The following is a 15,099-nucleotide window of genomic DNA, read 5'->3' as shown; positions in this document are numbered from 1 at the left end:
AAGTATTGATTGAATACCACTAGACTTTTATAAACTCTTTAAAAGTTTTGATTGAATACCATCAAACTTTTTAATTCCACCAAAGTCATTTAAAATCTTAATTGAATACACCCTCCTAAATGACAACACTAGCAAAAGTTCATTCTGTATGAGAAAATTGAATCGGATGGGGGTCCTTGAGTCCCTGCAGAGCCGGACTTCACTTGCTTTTCTTTGGTTCTCTTGCATAATCATTTATTAGTCCATCTACTTCCTTCCAGAACAGGCCTTCCACTAATACTCCATCCTTGGTAAACCTGAATCGATGATATAAAAAGAGAAAGTAGAACAGAATATATTAGTAGTGTGATTGAAACTCCAAGAAGCAATGCAAACACATGAATGAAATAAGAGGGATAGAGGGAGAGAGAGACCACTGCGTAACGCTCTTTGTGAATTCCACTGGTCTGTTTGCAGATATTGATTTTGGATCTGCACTTCCTACTGTAAGCGTGTACAAGTCAGAAAATCTTGGCAATTTGGAAGACACCACCAACCCAGTGCTAAAGGCTCCCTGCACAAATGAAATACTAATGAGAAATGGACAACAGAACCAATTTTCTTTTCTTTTTCTCCAAAAGGCAACATTACCAAATTCCATACTTTTCTCTGTTATCTAAATCTTGAATAATAAGTGTCAGCCCCAAATTCCAAGTGGTTAATAAATCCAACTTATAAGTTTTTAAAAATTATCTACCTATTAGGTTGGAAATTAAAATCAAAGTGATAAACACAAATAAGAAAATTTTCCCTATATTGCCATATTGACCCCATAACGAAAATCAATATGACAGGCACTTGACAGAATACAAATTACCATCAATTAATGAAACCCAGTTTCAAATATCTGGATCCAAAAACTAAACATGAAAAAAGAAAGACCTCTCATATAAGTGCAACTTAAAGGGTCAGATTCTGCACATTAGGCAAATCAACCAACCAACACTTGAGAGTTTGATTATGCCATACATGCAACCAACCATGTCCACCAATCAAACCCAAGACAGTCCAACCGACTGCACAACATGTGAAAATTCAAGCATCAAAGACATAAAACAACATTGTTAATGACTTCAACTCTTCTTCCTCACACCCCATACTGATACCACACAAGAGACAGCAACAGGGGAGTACTAAAATCTTAAACAAAATGTCTGTAAAACCATCTGAATCACTCTCAAAACTATCCTTTTCCAAGCCTCAATAGACTATGTGATAGAAAAACTTCAAAAAGAAAAAACTACAAAAATAAAAAATATGAAATATGAAATATGAAAAATCCTTCTAAATGCAGATTATAAGCTTACCACAGGAGGATGAGTGAACAAGATTGCATCTTTCTCCTTCGTGTATGAGATCAGCTGTAATATCCCATTGACCACAATATACTTGCCAGAGTCAAAGATGAAACAAACTTGAAAGTATTACCATTTAAACAAGGATATACAGTTTCAATCAGATTCACATAGTCCTCGGAAAGAAGTGTGTTTATGAGTTCTCCAGAAAACCCATTCAGATTCACATAGTCCTCGGAAAGAAGTGCGTTTATGAGTTCTCCAGAAAACCCATTTTAAAACCATGTATTTCAAACAAAACGTTTTTTGCTGATACAACACATAAACATGGTCTCAAGGGTGGCACCACTGGAAATTGGAATTTCTGGAAAAATACTTTGGAACACAGAAACCAACTTCACAAACTCACCAAATATGGAAAGTAAGGATATAAATCATGATAAAATTATGTAGAAAACATATTTAGCACCTCATTTTGGCTATTCCAAGTTTCCAACATTTGAATATGCAAAAAAGTTATCTGAAAATAGTACCAAAGGGTACCTATGTTCTTTACTTAAAGTTGATTTTAGGTGTTATCCATGGAAAAAAGGATATAATATGATGCATCCAATCAGGAAGTTCTGGTTTTCGGGAAATTTCTTGTTGTAGAACTGAGCAAATAGAGCAATGATTATGATAATGCTTCCAATCAACAACTTCACGTTACTTAACCTCGTATCCTCCACATATCCGCGACTCGTAACAATCTACAAAACCCATTTCTTAAAATAAATCAAAACATAATTAAATAACTCACTAATCACTCCAAACCGCCTTCCAATCAATAAATTAGATTGATAATCGTACAATGTTCACACAAGCATATATGGAAATTCAAATAGGGATTTGTGGAACACATGGATCGAATTCTTTTATGAATTGAAGCAAATGCCAGAATTCCAATTAAAATGAGATAAGAGAGAAATTGAGGGTAGGAGAAAGAGAGACCTCGGAGACGGACTCGTCGAGAAGGTGTTTGATGGAGCCGGGATCTGAGAGATTGGCCTTTTTAGGGTTTTTGGTCTTGCTCTCGGCCTTCGTCTCCTGCATTTTGGAATTTGGAATTTGCGAACCCTTCGTTTCAATTTTCAGTTTTGCTTCTCAAAGACATGCATATCACTATATCAGTATCACTCACTAGCTTTTGCTTTGGACAATTGGGCAATTGGGCAATTGGGCGCTTCAACTGTTACTGTGATTTGAGTATTTGACATCACTCAACCTATAAAAGTTGGCCACGTCGATAAAGAAAGATGCACGTAGGATTTCTTTTCCACGTCACTCACTTCAAAATAGCAATAAGATTTTTCCATAAAACATGCTCTAAAAGGACCTACAACACATGACGCAATAATACAATAATTTGTTACCTTTAATATTAGAGATAATTAAATTTTGTAACAATAACGACAATTTCGTCATGCGTGAGGTGGATCTTACCTGTCAAGCGCTCGGCATAGATATTGGTTGTTCGTCGATTATAACTACAACACAACTGTAGTTGCAGTTGCTTTTCTTTATATTCTACTTGAATCTCTTTGTGGGCTTGATAACAATTTTTTATAATGTATTTAAGTATGTTTTTAGAGATTTATTAGTGTTTGACCCAAAATCTTAAAGGAAGAATAATTTGGCCTACAAGTGTGATGAACTTGTGGATCGTCAAATGGGCTTGAGCTCGTTGTCTGTTGTTGGATCTTGATTTATTTTTGAATGGTAGATGGAGTACATGCAAAAGGTTCTCCAACGCTCAAGTGGGTGTCTAATTGATTTCAGTATGTTCAAAAGAATGAGTTGTCTTCCTTGATAAACAACTAACGTCGTTATTTGTAATTTGAACTAACTTGAGGTTCAAGCAATTTATCTTCCACGCGTAAACGATCATGTTATTCTTGCATAGATTGCTTGCTTCCCACACCTCACGTTCATCCCTCACTTTCTTCACGTGGTCTTTATCCACTTATTTGTATACGTTACCTGAAATGACTCATTGACTTACTCACTAACACGGACCCAGGCTGGGATCAACCACTTTTCCTAGGCTTGAGATTTAAGATTCCTTTCGGCCCTAGGATCATTTCTTGGTTGGGTTCATCCCTTATTTCGAGCTTTACATTTAAATGGGCTGTAAAATTATTCTCTCCCACAATTAGTTTAATATTTTTATGAAGATATATAATGCAGTTATAATGTTGTAACTACAATTACATTTTGGATAATATGAGTCATTGAGCTATTAATACTTCGGGTGGATCGTGTGCAAAATTATTGGACAAACATCCATTCGGTGCAAAAGCTGGAAAAGGGGCCGTTGGTGACACTAAAGATGTTAATGCAGAACTAGAGGAAGGTCTTAAACTTAGAGGAGGTGGAAGCGATGGAGGAGGGACTTTGTGCTCCATAGACAACAAAGAAGCATAACCAACCAAGCACTCAACGTTACTTTTTATCCTAAACATAATAATAAAAGTGCTCGTTTGGTACGTCGGACTGTATTGACTAATTTTTATCGGATAGTATTAATCTGTTCTGGAGAGTACTGACTATTTATCCAAAATATTATCAAGCGTTTGGTACTATTTCGGATAAATAATCTGACTAAGTTATATTGTGTTTTGGTGCTTCGTCGGATAGCAATATCAGACTATTTTTTTTAAATTATTTGATAACTTAGTGAAAATTGAAATCTATATGACACAAATAATTTTTGACAAGATTCACAAACCACCACTATCATTGCCCAATTGCCCATCTCGACACTGTTTCTTGCTGACTTCATGCTCTGGTGTGACGAAGAAGATTCACAAACTCAAAATTTGCAGGTGATTACCAAAACGGTGTGATGGAGAAGGCTCATATGCAGAGCATATGAAACATATATTAGCAATAAGCTTTTCTCATTTATTATTAGAAACATATGAGGAACATGTACTTGGTAAGGGCTTCATGCATCCACTGGGCCTTTATGACAGATAAACAGTTGTGCACTGGCATCTTGGGTAATCATGATTTTTGAATAAGTGATGAAATCATTGAAATAGAAGAAGATGCCAGTATAGGACCATAGGTGTAAACCCAAATGGTCGTAGGCGGATTAATGGTTGCTGTCATGTTAACTACTTAGTCAAACACTATGAAGCTTTTCTGTCACACTAGAGCACAAAGCCAGCAAGAGAATGGTGCCTGAAGGTGCGAGATCCGACCTGCTGTTAAGGAGACGATTGCGTTTGAAATCAAGGTTGGACGCGAGTTCAGAGATGGGGAGGTGATAGTTGTTGTTGGTGTTTTTGAAAAGAGCGTCTCTTGGTTTTCAAACGTGTTTTTGTTTTCTCAGATCTTTATAATTAAGTGTGTATTATCTAATCCTGGATGTGTGGGTTGTATTAATTAGTCAGATAAGGAGAATATTAAAAATCTAGTCTGGTTTACATTAGGGGTGGGCATTTTAACCGCGCATCGCCAAAACCGGCTGAATCGCACCGCAAAAAATCGCAAAAAACCGCGTTGACCAGAAAAAGTCAACACCGCAAAAAAAACCGAACATCACCGGTTCTCTCTGGTTCTACACCTTATTTTACCACACCGAACCGAACCGCACCGCATATTTGCAAAAAAATATTTTTATACATATATACACCATTTTTTATATATTTATACCATTATTATATACTTTTTATACATTTTTTGTACACATTTTTATACACTTTAGACCATAAACCCTAAACCCTAATAAAATATTATAATTAATATTAACGTAGCTATATTTTAGGGTTGGTTTGTAAGTTAATTAACTTAATTGGTTAACTTTGTTATTTTGTTTGGTTGGTTTGTAAGTTGTAGACTTGTAGTCACTTTATTTGTTTGATTTTGAAGCATGTTTATAACTTGTAGTAGCTAGTAAGTTAGTAACTTTGTTTTAAGCAGGTTCTTAACTTGTAGTTGTAGTCATTGATTGTATACTTGTATAATTGATTTTGTTTTTAACTTTTAAGTTTTAACTACTAAGCAAGTTAAGCAAAGTTTAATGTGTGAGTCTTTTTGGTTAAGTTCATTGAATTAACTTGTAAATTTGTTTTTTTGTTGCCAAAACTTATTAATTAGGATGAGTTTGCATCATTAAATAATTGGGCTTAGGCTTAAAAAAATAAATGTGAGACCCAAAAGTGCTAATCTAAATAATAGCCCATTAGGCTTAGAACCACGGTGGAGAACCGCACCGCACCGCATCTTGAATGGTCTGGTTTGGTTTGGTTTGATTTTTTTATTTCTTTCACGGTTTTAAGCACCGAACCGCACCGTGTATTAATGTCGGGTGCGGCGCACGGTTCCGGGAGAAAAGTGAGTCGAACCGCACAGCGCCCAGCCCTAGTTTATATAGTCAGATAATTAAATAATACAAGTTAACACCAAACATCTGACATAGACTATTTACTCCTATTCAAAGTCTAATACGATATACCAAACATGCCCAAAGCGTATTTCTTATTGGATAATATTAAGGGTTGCATTCTAAATTTGGATACTTATTTAGATTTGAATAGTAAATAATGTGTCATTATATGTATTATTTTACTTATTGTTAAATTAATAAGTTATAGAGTGAGGTATATATCACTAAATGAAATACTGTGCAAATGTAGGATGTATAGTATTATAATAAAATTAGTAGTACGTGACTAGAGTTTCTAGACTATTATAAGGCTATAACTTTTTTTTTTGGCCAAAATTATAAGGCTATAACTTAAAAGAATTTAAAAAGCAAATTTGTTTTTTGGGCCACGAAAAAATAAAGCAAAAGTTAAAAGGTTCTATCAGTTCGTCTGCAGTGTGACACCAATTGGCTGTGATTTGACCACTAATTAAGTTCTTCAAATAAATGGAAGTTATTCAAATGAAAAAAGATTCCCACAAACAAAAAAAGATTCCCACAAAAGGGCAAAAAAGATTCATTACAAGTTTATAAACATTGACTGAGCAAGAGCGAGAGAGACAAAAAAACAAATGAATTAGAAGGTCTCATTGAAAAGGTGAACAATTATACAATAAAATGACATGATTAAAAAATATTTATTAGAAAGTGATTAAGAACATTTAAAAGACCAATAAATTAAAGGAAGATTTAGAATATAGTCTATTTTATAAATTTTTTTTAGATTAAGATCATTATTGATTTAGAGTTTTTAATTAAGTTATTTTTTTTACGGCTTTATGTTAGGTTTTAATAAAATTCACTCTACATCTTAGGAGGGTAAATATCCTTCAAATAGAGACAAATACCCTTTAAATTAGAGAATGACTTTATTATAAATTAAAAAAAATTTCTTATAATCAAAATTAAATTTAAGAAAATTTCAAATTTTAAAATAAGATTGAATAAAATAATAATACAGAAAAGTATGGCATCTAAATAAGAAGCTATTTTAGGATACCACCTTGCAAGATAACAAAAAATAGTTAGTATTTATATGTCATATGGTGGCCTCCATACTTATTATTGACTTAGCCCCAAAATTCCATGTTACACTAAATAAATGAATCAAATAATGTGATGGAATTTTGCGATTACAGTAGAAAGAATCGAGCTCTTAATATGTTACAATAATCTTATTTCTTTTTCACTTGGACTTACCTAAAAGTTTAGAATAGGTTCGTTTTCAGTGGTTGTCTCTCTTCTTCGGCTACTGAGTTTTGATAAAAGCCCAAAGAGTAACGAACATTCAAATTTGAGTGATTTCGCTGTCACCGTATAAGGGGGTCCAAAACTTGGGCTGAAAATGAATGAGACGACTTCAACCCATTGACTGCAGACTGCTGTGGCCTATCAAGTAGGACTTTGAAAAATTTTGGATCAGAAAATTCTGAACAAGTCTTTTTTCTTTTTTAAAATAAATTCTGCGGCCAATACATATGGATGAAAAAAATGATTAGAAAAAGCTTTAAAACGGTGTCGTTTTTTGGTTACGGAGCAAAACGTCGCCGTTTAAGGGCCTGATCCATTTCTTTGGCAACATCACCTTTTGGTCCTTTTCTCCTTTCGGCTGTGTCCACTCAGTCGTTAAGAACCCACCCTAGTAAAGGTCTGAAGCCACGTTCTTCACCCCAACCCCTTCTCTCTCTCTAGCCTCTGAGTTCGTTGACCTAGAAGTTTCTATCCGGAGAAGCCGAGACCACTGTGTCCGAGTCCCAGATCTGTTTATCTCAATCCTCAGGCTCTCAAATCCAAGGTCAGATCTCTTCTCCAATCACTTCGCTTTCTAGGGCTCCGACTAGTACCTTGCTTGAATACTCTTGTTAATCGTCGTTGATTTATGTTTTCTTTACTCGATTTGTTTCAGATCTTAGTGGATTCCCCGAGTCGCTGTCGTTTTGGGGACCCAATCCCGAAGATCCAGTTCTCAGGTTCTGAGGTTCTCACTGCTTCTTGATCCTTTATTTGTGTGCTGTTGGGCTTGTTCTAGATCTGGTTAGAGCGGGAAAAAGTTTGTCAATTTGACGTTTTGGAACTGAACCAAGTTGCAGTTTTCTTTTTGTTTTTGGGGGTCTTGAACGCTTAGGCTTTGTTTACAGATCTGGGTTTTATAGTATTTGTCGTTCTGTTTCTTGATTTGGTAAATTGGAAATGTCGATTTTACCGAAAGGGGGTTCGATTCAAGTCCGAGAGGTGTGGAATGATAATCTTGAAGAAGAGTTTCGTATAATCCGTGAGATTGTTGACAAGTATAACTATGTTGCAATGGACACTGAGTTCCCCGGTGTGGTTCTTCGCCCGGTTGGGGGCTTTAAGAACATCAATGATTATAACTACCAGACCCTGAAAGACAATGTTGATATGTTGAAATTGATTCAGTTGGGTCTCACTTTCTCTGACGAGAATGGGAATCTTCCTGCCTGTGGGACTGACAGCTTTTTCTTTTGGCAATTCAATTTTCGCGAGTTCAACGTGAGTGAAGACATTTTCGCCAGCGATTCGATCGAGGTATTGCGTCAATGTGGGATTGACTTTAAGAAGAACAGTGAGAAGGGTATTGATGTGAATCGGTTTGGTGAGCTTTTGATGTCTTCAGGGGTTGTTTTGAATGAGGAAGTGCATTGGGTTACCTTCCATAGTGGGTATGATTTTGGATACTTGCTTAAGCTGTTGACTTGTCGGGCTTTGCCTGACAGCCAAGTGGGTTTCTTTGATTTGATCAAGATCTACTTCCCGGTGGTGTATGACATCAAGCACTTGATGAAGTTTTGCAACAGCCTCCATGGTGGGTTGAACAAGCTTGCAGAATTGTTGGATGTGGAAAGAATTGGTGTGTGCCATCAAGCAGGCTCTGATAGTTTGCTTACATCAAGTACATTTAGGAAATTGAGGGATACCTTTTTTAGTGGCTCTGCCCAGAAATATGCAGGTGTTTTGTATGGTCTTGGTGTTGAGAATGGACAGAGTACTAATTGAAAAAAAAAAAATAATAATTGTCAAAAAGATTGATGAATATTTGTAGACTATTCGAGTGTGAGACATGTAGTTTTCTTTGTACACTTTCGCAAAAGAATTGTTGTTTTAGTTTTAACTTTTCTTCTTTGCTTGCTTGTAACTGAAGCCTTGACTGGTTATGTAGCTTTGATTTTCTTGTACATTATTGCAGTTAGTGTTTCAATAAAAGTTCATGAAATTTCCTTTTAATGAGTTTTCTTCCCCACTGAACCGAATTTGGGGCTCTTTCTCTTCATTCTCAACAGTATCATCATTTAGTTCTATCTTGGGAGTAGGTTTGATGCATTCTTGTTCTGTCTCTAGAATTTGTGGTTATTTGATTGCTTATCTAGTACCATTTAGAGGTGCTACTTAATTTGATTGTTGGTTGTTTATCGAACTTCATATTGTTATTTGATTATTGTAAAAAACAATGATACAGTTTTGTAGTGGGAGACTTTTCCTTTCATGTGCTCAAAATTCCTATATCATGTCATTTCCCTTCATGCATGGCATTTTGTTTAGTGTTAATGTCTTATGCCAAGTCCTTGCTTACAATTCCATTTGTCACAAAATTTTAAACTAACTTTGAAAGGGCGATCGCCGTGGATCATGTTTCCAAAATTATGAAGTTTGGATAGAGTAGCGACAGTGTGCAGGAATGGGAGGAAGCTTGCAGAGTAGCAGCTATCACTTCTAAAACCATATGCCAAAGTGCATACAGTATATAACAAGGTTCGATTCATCATCATTCTTAAACAAGAATCCCATATGTGTGAGGTGGACCACATGAATTCTCGGTATCCTGTGGGATTTAAGTTTTTAGTCTTCTAAATTATTGCAGTGTTCTAAATTGTATTACTTGGCTGTAACATTCTGGCTGTCCAAGTTGTAGGAGCCAGCAGAACTCATTCTCTCAAAATGTTGGTGCATGTAATAGATGTTGAAGAAGCTGTTGTTATCAGTGCAAGTGCAAAACCTAATTAACATCAGAATGAATGTGTAGGACTGGTATTGTTGTTTATGGAATTATTGTCCAATTTGTTGTTCTCAGCCCTTTCCTTTGAGCCAATCGGTTGTATTTTCTTGTCGATTGCCTCGTTTCAATTGAGTCTATCTGGTCTTACGTTGTGCGGTGTTATCGATTAAATGATATGGGCATGGGCTGGCTGTTTTGCCCACAGTAACATCATGCGAAAAGGTTTCAATATTGGCATCTCAACTTCGAAGAGCTCGAGAGTTACTAGGATTCTTTTTTTTTTTTTTATTAAAATAATAATGTCGGTATAAAACAAGACTATTTTTTTTTCTTTTTACATAATGCCGTAAATACAAAATAAAAAAAAAAATGAAAGAAATAGGCATGAAAAGATGATGTGCCCCCGTCCATTGAGTATTAGCGAAGAGAGAAAGTGAGAAACACCTGTCACTTCATTTGGGTTATGGTTTTGGATCTACAATGAAATTGTTCCTCCCAAAAATTCCCAACAATAATATAAAAATTAAAAAAAAAATTGTTCCTCCAAATTCCCAATCGAGCCAGAGTGGGAGAACGTGGCGAACAACTTTTGAGAAAGTGCCACTCCCAGCTTGCCACGCACGTCGAGCTCATTTTCCCACCCGAGTCACCCCATATTCATCTCTCTTTACTCCTCTTTACCAAGTTTCACACCAACGACACATCGACGGCCAACCTCACCTCACCTCTGCTTTCTCCGACCAGCACCAGGTGATTTTATCATTATCTCCGCCCTCTCTCTCTCTCTCTAATCTCTGAATTATTCATATTTCATAGAACCAGTGATTCGGATCCAAACACACGCAAAGCAAAGATCCGATCAGATCCGGATCTAGTACCCTCATGCCTCGCAAACCCATCTTCCTAGGGTTTCTCTTCAACCTCTTCCTCACATTATTATATGCCGATCCGGGTTCCAATTGCCCCAAAACCAGTCCTCTTGTCAACTATGAAACCGAATTCAAAATGCTCCAACACCAGCTGAGAGGCTCCATTAAAATAATCGACGATTGCTCATTTAGGGTTTCCGATTTCGACATGCTCTCCGGCTCCGATGTGCACTGGTGGGCCGCAAATGCCTCTGATTTCGGCAACCTCACCGCCGGCTTCGTAGTCTCCGACCACAAACTCAACGAGACGTACAAAAGTGCGAGCTTTATTGTGCGTTTGAAGAAAAATGTCACCTGGGATCGGATCCAAGTTCTTGCTGTGTGGGACCGCCCCACCGCCTCCGACTTTGGACACGTCGTGCTCGGGGATTTAAAAAACGGGTCTTCGTCGGGTGGCTCCGATTTCGCTCCTTCACCGTTGCCCTCGAGTGCCGCCGATTCGGGGAATGGGACCCGTACCCGGGTTCATACGGAGCCGACCATGTTGGAGAATTGTAAGGTTTTGTCGAAGAACTATAGGGTGAGATGGACATTGAGTGCTGACGAGAATGTGATTGATATTGGGTTGGAGGCTGCCACTGGGACTACGAATTACATGGCTTTCGGGTGGGCCCACCCGAATTCAACTTCCGAGCTCATGCTCGGAGCTGATGTGGGCGTCACCGGGTTTAAAGAGGACGGAATGCCATTTGTGAATGATTTTTTCATCACAAGTTACAGTGAGTGTACGATATACAAGGATGGTTCAGTGAAAGGGGTTTGCCCCGATACAAGATACGAAGGGTCGGGCCCGAATGGCTCGGTGAACAATACCAGATTGGTTTACGGGCAGAGGAGGGATGCGGTGTCGTTTATTAGGTATCAGAGGCCATTGAAACCAGTCGATAAGAAGTATGATTTTCCGGTGAATCATACAGAGAAAATGAATGTCATTTGGGCTGTGGGACCGCTAAGGCCACCAGATACTCTTCAGCCTTACTATCTTCCCCAGAATCATGGGGGACCCCAGAATGTGGTTTTTGGGCATTTGGTGCTGAATGTTTCTGAGAATGTGAATGACTGTTTAGGTCCTTTGGATCCAGAAGACAAGGAGGATCAGCCTCTCATTATTGCGGATGCAAAGGCCCCACTTGTGGTTACTTCTGGCCCAGCTGTGCATTATCCCAACCCTCCAAACCCTTCAAAGGTTCTTTACATTAACAAGAAAGAGGCCCCAGTATTGAGAGTGGAAAGAGGGGTGCCGGTCAAGTTTTCGATACAAGCTGGGCATAATGTTGCGCTCTACATTACTTCGGACCTGCTTGGTGGGAATGCTACACAGAGGAATGTGACTGAGACTATTTATGCAGGAGGGCAGGAAGCTCAAGGAGTTCAAGCCAGTCCGACAGAATTAGTTTGGGCCCCTAACAGGAATACCCCTGACCAAGTATTCTATCAATCTCTCTATGATCAGAAAATGGGTTGGAGAGTGGAGGTGGTTGATGGGGGTTTGCCAGATATGTATAATAACAGTGTTGTTTTGGATGATCAGCAAGTGACCTTCTTTTGGACGTTGTCAGGGGATAAAATATCTATTGCAGCTCGTGCTGAGAAGAAAAGTGGTTTTTTGGCAATAGGATTTGGCAGGGGAATGGAAAATAGCTATGCCTATGTGGGTTGGATTGATAATATTGGCAAAGGGCGGGTGAACACTTACTGGATTGATGGCAAGGATGCCTCGAATGTGCATCCAACAAATGAGAATTTGACATATGTGAGGTGCAAGTCAGAAAATGGTATCATTACATTCGAATTTACGCGTCCCTTGAAACCATCATGTGGCAAGAGTGATAGACCGGAGTGTAAAAACATAATTGATGCCACTACTCCTCTTAAAGTTATTTGGGCAATGGGTGCTACGTGGACAGATGATCATCTTACTGATAGAAATATGCATTTCGTTACAAGTAGTAGGCCTATTAGGGTGCTGCTTAAGCGGGGTTCTGCAGAAGCGGAGCAGGATTTACAGCCAGTACTAGCTGTACATGGATTCATGATGTTTCTCGCTTGGGGTATCTTGCTTCCTGCTGGAGTAATGGCGGCTAGATACTTAAAACATATTAAGGGTGATGGGTGGTACCAGATACATGTTTACTTGCAGTACTCAGGTTTGGCAGTCGTCCTACTTGCCCTTCTTTTTGCTGTTGCTGAGCTTCGGGGCTTCTATGTCAGCTCATTACATGTTAAGTTTGGAATTGCTGCAATATTTTTGGCTTGTATGCAACCAGTGAATGCATACCTAAGGCCTAAGAAATCGGCTAATGGGGAGGAGGTTTCCCCCTCCCCCAAAAGGCTTCTTTGGGAGTACGTTCATGTGATTGGGGGCAGATCTGCCATTGTTGTAGGTATTGCAGCACTTTTCACTGGAATGAAGCATTTAGGAGATAGATATGGTGGCGAAAATGTTCATGGACTTAATTGGGCATTAATAGTTTGGTTCTTGATTGTTGCATTGATAGTTATGTATTTGGAATATCGTGAAAAACAACAAAGGAGAGAGAGAAGTTTTGGAAGAGGCAGTTGGGTGCTGGGGAACCTTGAGGAAGATGACTCTCTTGATCTGTTGAGCCCGACTGGAACCCTTGCAGAGAAAGAATCACAAACATCAGGAAGAATGGAAGTTCAATTAGAGCCTCTGAACAGATAGGTAGATAGTTATTCTTTGATATGAATTACTACTCTTTACCAATTTTGAGAGTTTTCTCACGTATATGGGGAATAGAAGGCCTGTTTATTGCATAGTTGCTTCAAAGGACTTATTGCTTTGTAAGGGAGGCTTACCCGGTGATCACCACCGCATTCAACTCCAACCATTCATCCTGAAGACTATTCACCCCATGACATGCACTTTGTATACTTGATACATCTTTTTACACAGTGGAAGGTTATATCAATTAATCTGTTGCCTTTTTATCAAACGAAAGCAGTCAGGTTGCTTGCTGCACACAGTAGCTTAGGACATTTAGTTTAGATTTGTGAAAGTACTTTCCATGCCTTTGAAAGAAGAGTTGCTTTAGGAAAAATGGAAGTGATTTTTTCTGTAAAATAGTATGCTATCTAAAGTTTTGCACTCACTGTAATGGCAATATGCTTATTCTTTTTGGCTGTGCTGTTATTTCTGTCTTGTTCTTGAGTCTATATCATCGCCAAGCAATAAGTATGTGGCTTTTGATTGGTGGATGCTTTAGCATTTGATGAATGCGAAGTTTTGTAATTTTTAGGTTCCCAAAAAAAAGGCAAAAGGAAGAGCTAAAACTGATTGTTCTCCTCGATAGGAAATGATAATTCTGCCTTTTCCTTTTATCTTGTATGTCTTGGTGTTTCTTCAGTTATTGTTTATAAACCCGTTATCTGCTCGGCAGTGATTATATTTCGGCCATGCCTATGCGCATTTCAGTGATTATATCTGTTGAACTTGATTCTGCTAATTTTTATATGTATGAACATATGCTTCTTTGGCAGCTTTTGGAGACATTTTCATTGTGAGTATCATATGTATAAGTATATTTGATTATCAACTTCTGCCATTCCTTGTAATTTGCTCATTTGCTGTGGTAATTGATCTCATTTATGTTGTCATCAAATCGGTTGAGCAAGTGATTTTTGGTGTTGCTGAGGCTTTTCATTGGGTACCTGCATAAAAGGCTTATAATTAGAAAGCATTTTTCTTTTTCAGCAGTCTCCTCGTACTTGCAACTGTGCTTGCCTTTTGTTCTACGATTCTCTTTTCTTGTTTTTCATTCTTGCTTGATTATATAAAGGCTTAGATGTTATCTCGGTCTTGTTCAATTTAGTTGTATGATTGAGTAAGGCTTCTTTGGCGCAAGACTTTTACATCTCTCATTTAGTTGGATTTTTGAGCTAATTAGGCACGATATGAATTCTCAAGACTCTCAACTCTCAAATCTCAATTCCGTATAGATGTTTAATTTCAGATGGAGGGATCATGTAATTTATGTAACGTTTATATAGTCAAAAACCCAAATCTATGTAGAGCAGCTGGGTTTATGATGTGTGTTTTTAAATCGTACATAAGAGTTTTTTTAAGAGAAAAAATAAATGATTTTGCTTCTACAGGATGGGCATTTTGGTTTGTTTACAAGAAAGAGTTATTAGGGAACTCCAAACTTATGGAAAAGTCATGAACCAGCCCTTCCCCATTGGAATAATGGAATCTCTTCAACTACTTTATGATAAAAAAGGGGTTTGGATTTGGTTTGGCATTAAATAATTTCTAGATTAGCATGCTCAAAACTATTACATTTATTTAGGTTTTAGCTTTTCAAAACCATGCATTTATAGATAAGTATTTGC

At 37.7% G+C, this 15,099-nt stretch overlaps 2 protein-coding genes and 1 pseudogene across 3 annotated transcripts; 2 read left to right on the top strand and 1 right to left on the bottom strand.

Moving 5' to 3' along the window:
* Window positions 1-14: 14 nt before the first annotated feature.
* On the bottom strand, window positions 15-2,490 carry LOC147278354 (signal peptidase complex subunit 2-like). The gene is made up of 5 exons (XM_086251469.1): window positions 2,325-2,490; window positions 1,932-2,083; window positions 1,347-1,428; window positions 414-553; window positions 15-296 (listed from the first exon to the last, which is right to left on the bottom strand). The coding sequence occupies exons 1-5, from the start codon at window positions 2,424-2,426 to the stop codon at window positions 200-202; spliced, it is 573 nt and encodes a 190-aa protein (XP_086107595.1). The 5' UTR covers window positions 2,427-2,490; the 3' UTR covers window positions 15-199.
* Window positions 2,491-7,420: 4,930 nt separating this feature from the next.
* On the top strand, window positions 7,421-9,048 carry LOC147278353 (putative CCR4-associated factor 1 homolog 7 pseudogene; annotated as a pseudogene). The gene is made up of 2 exons (XR_015123311.1): window positions 7,421-7,600; window positions 7,712-9,048. The product of XR_015123311.1 is annotated as a putative CCR4-associated factor 1 homolog 7 pseudogene (transcript).
* Window positions 9,049-10,252: 1,204 nt separating this feature from the next.
* On the top strand, window positions 10,253-14,164 carry LOC147278352 (DOMON domain-containing protein / dopamine beta-monooxygenase N-terminal domain-containing protein). Its single transcript, XM_086252593.1, has 2 exons — window positions 10,253-10,567; window positions 10,634-14,164. The coding sequence occupies exon 2, from the start codon at window positions 10,700-10,702 to the stop codon at window positions 13,430-13,432; it is 2,733 nt and encodes a 910-aa protein (XP_086108719.1). The 5' UTR covers window positions 10,253-10,567; window positions 10,634-10,699; the 3' UTR covers window positions 13,433-14,164.
* The last annotated feature ends 935 nt before the right edge of the window (window positions 14,165-15,099 follow it).

This window comes from Dryas octopetala, chromosome 7 (assembly GCF_963921425.1).
Source record: "Dryas octopetala chromosome 7, drDryOcto1.1, whole genome shotgun sequence".
In the NCBI taxonomy this organism is placed as follows: Eukaryota; Viridiplantae; Streptophyta; class Magnoliopsida; order Rosales; family Rosaceae; genus Dryas; species Dryas octopetala.
Note: the sequence above shows the minus strand (reverse complement) of the source record. Positions and strands in the feature narration are given on the sequence as shown.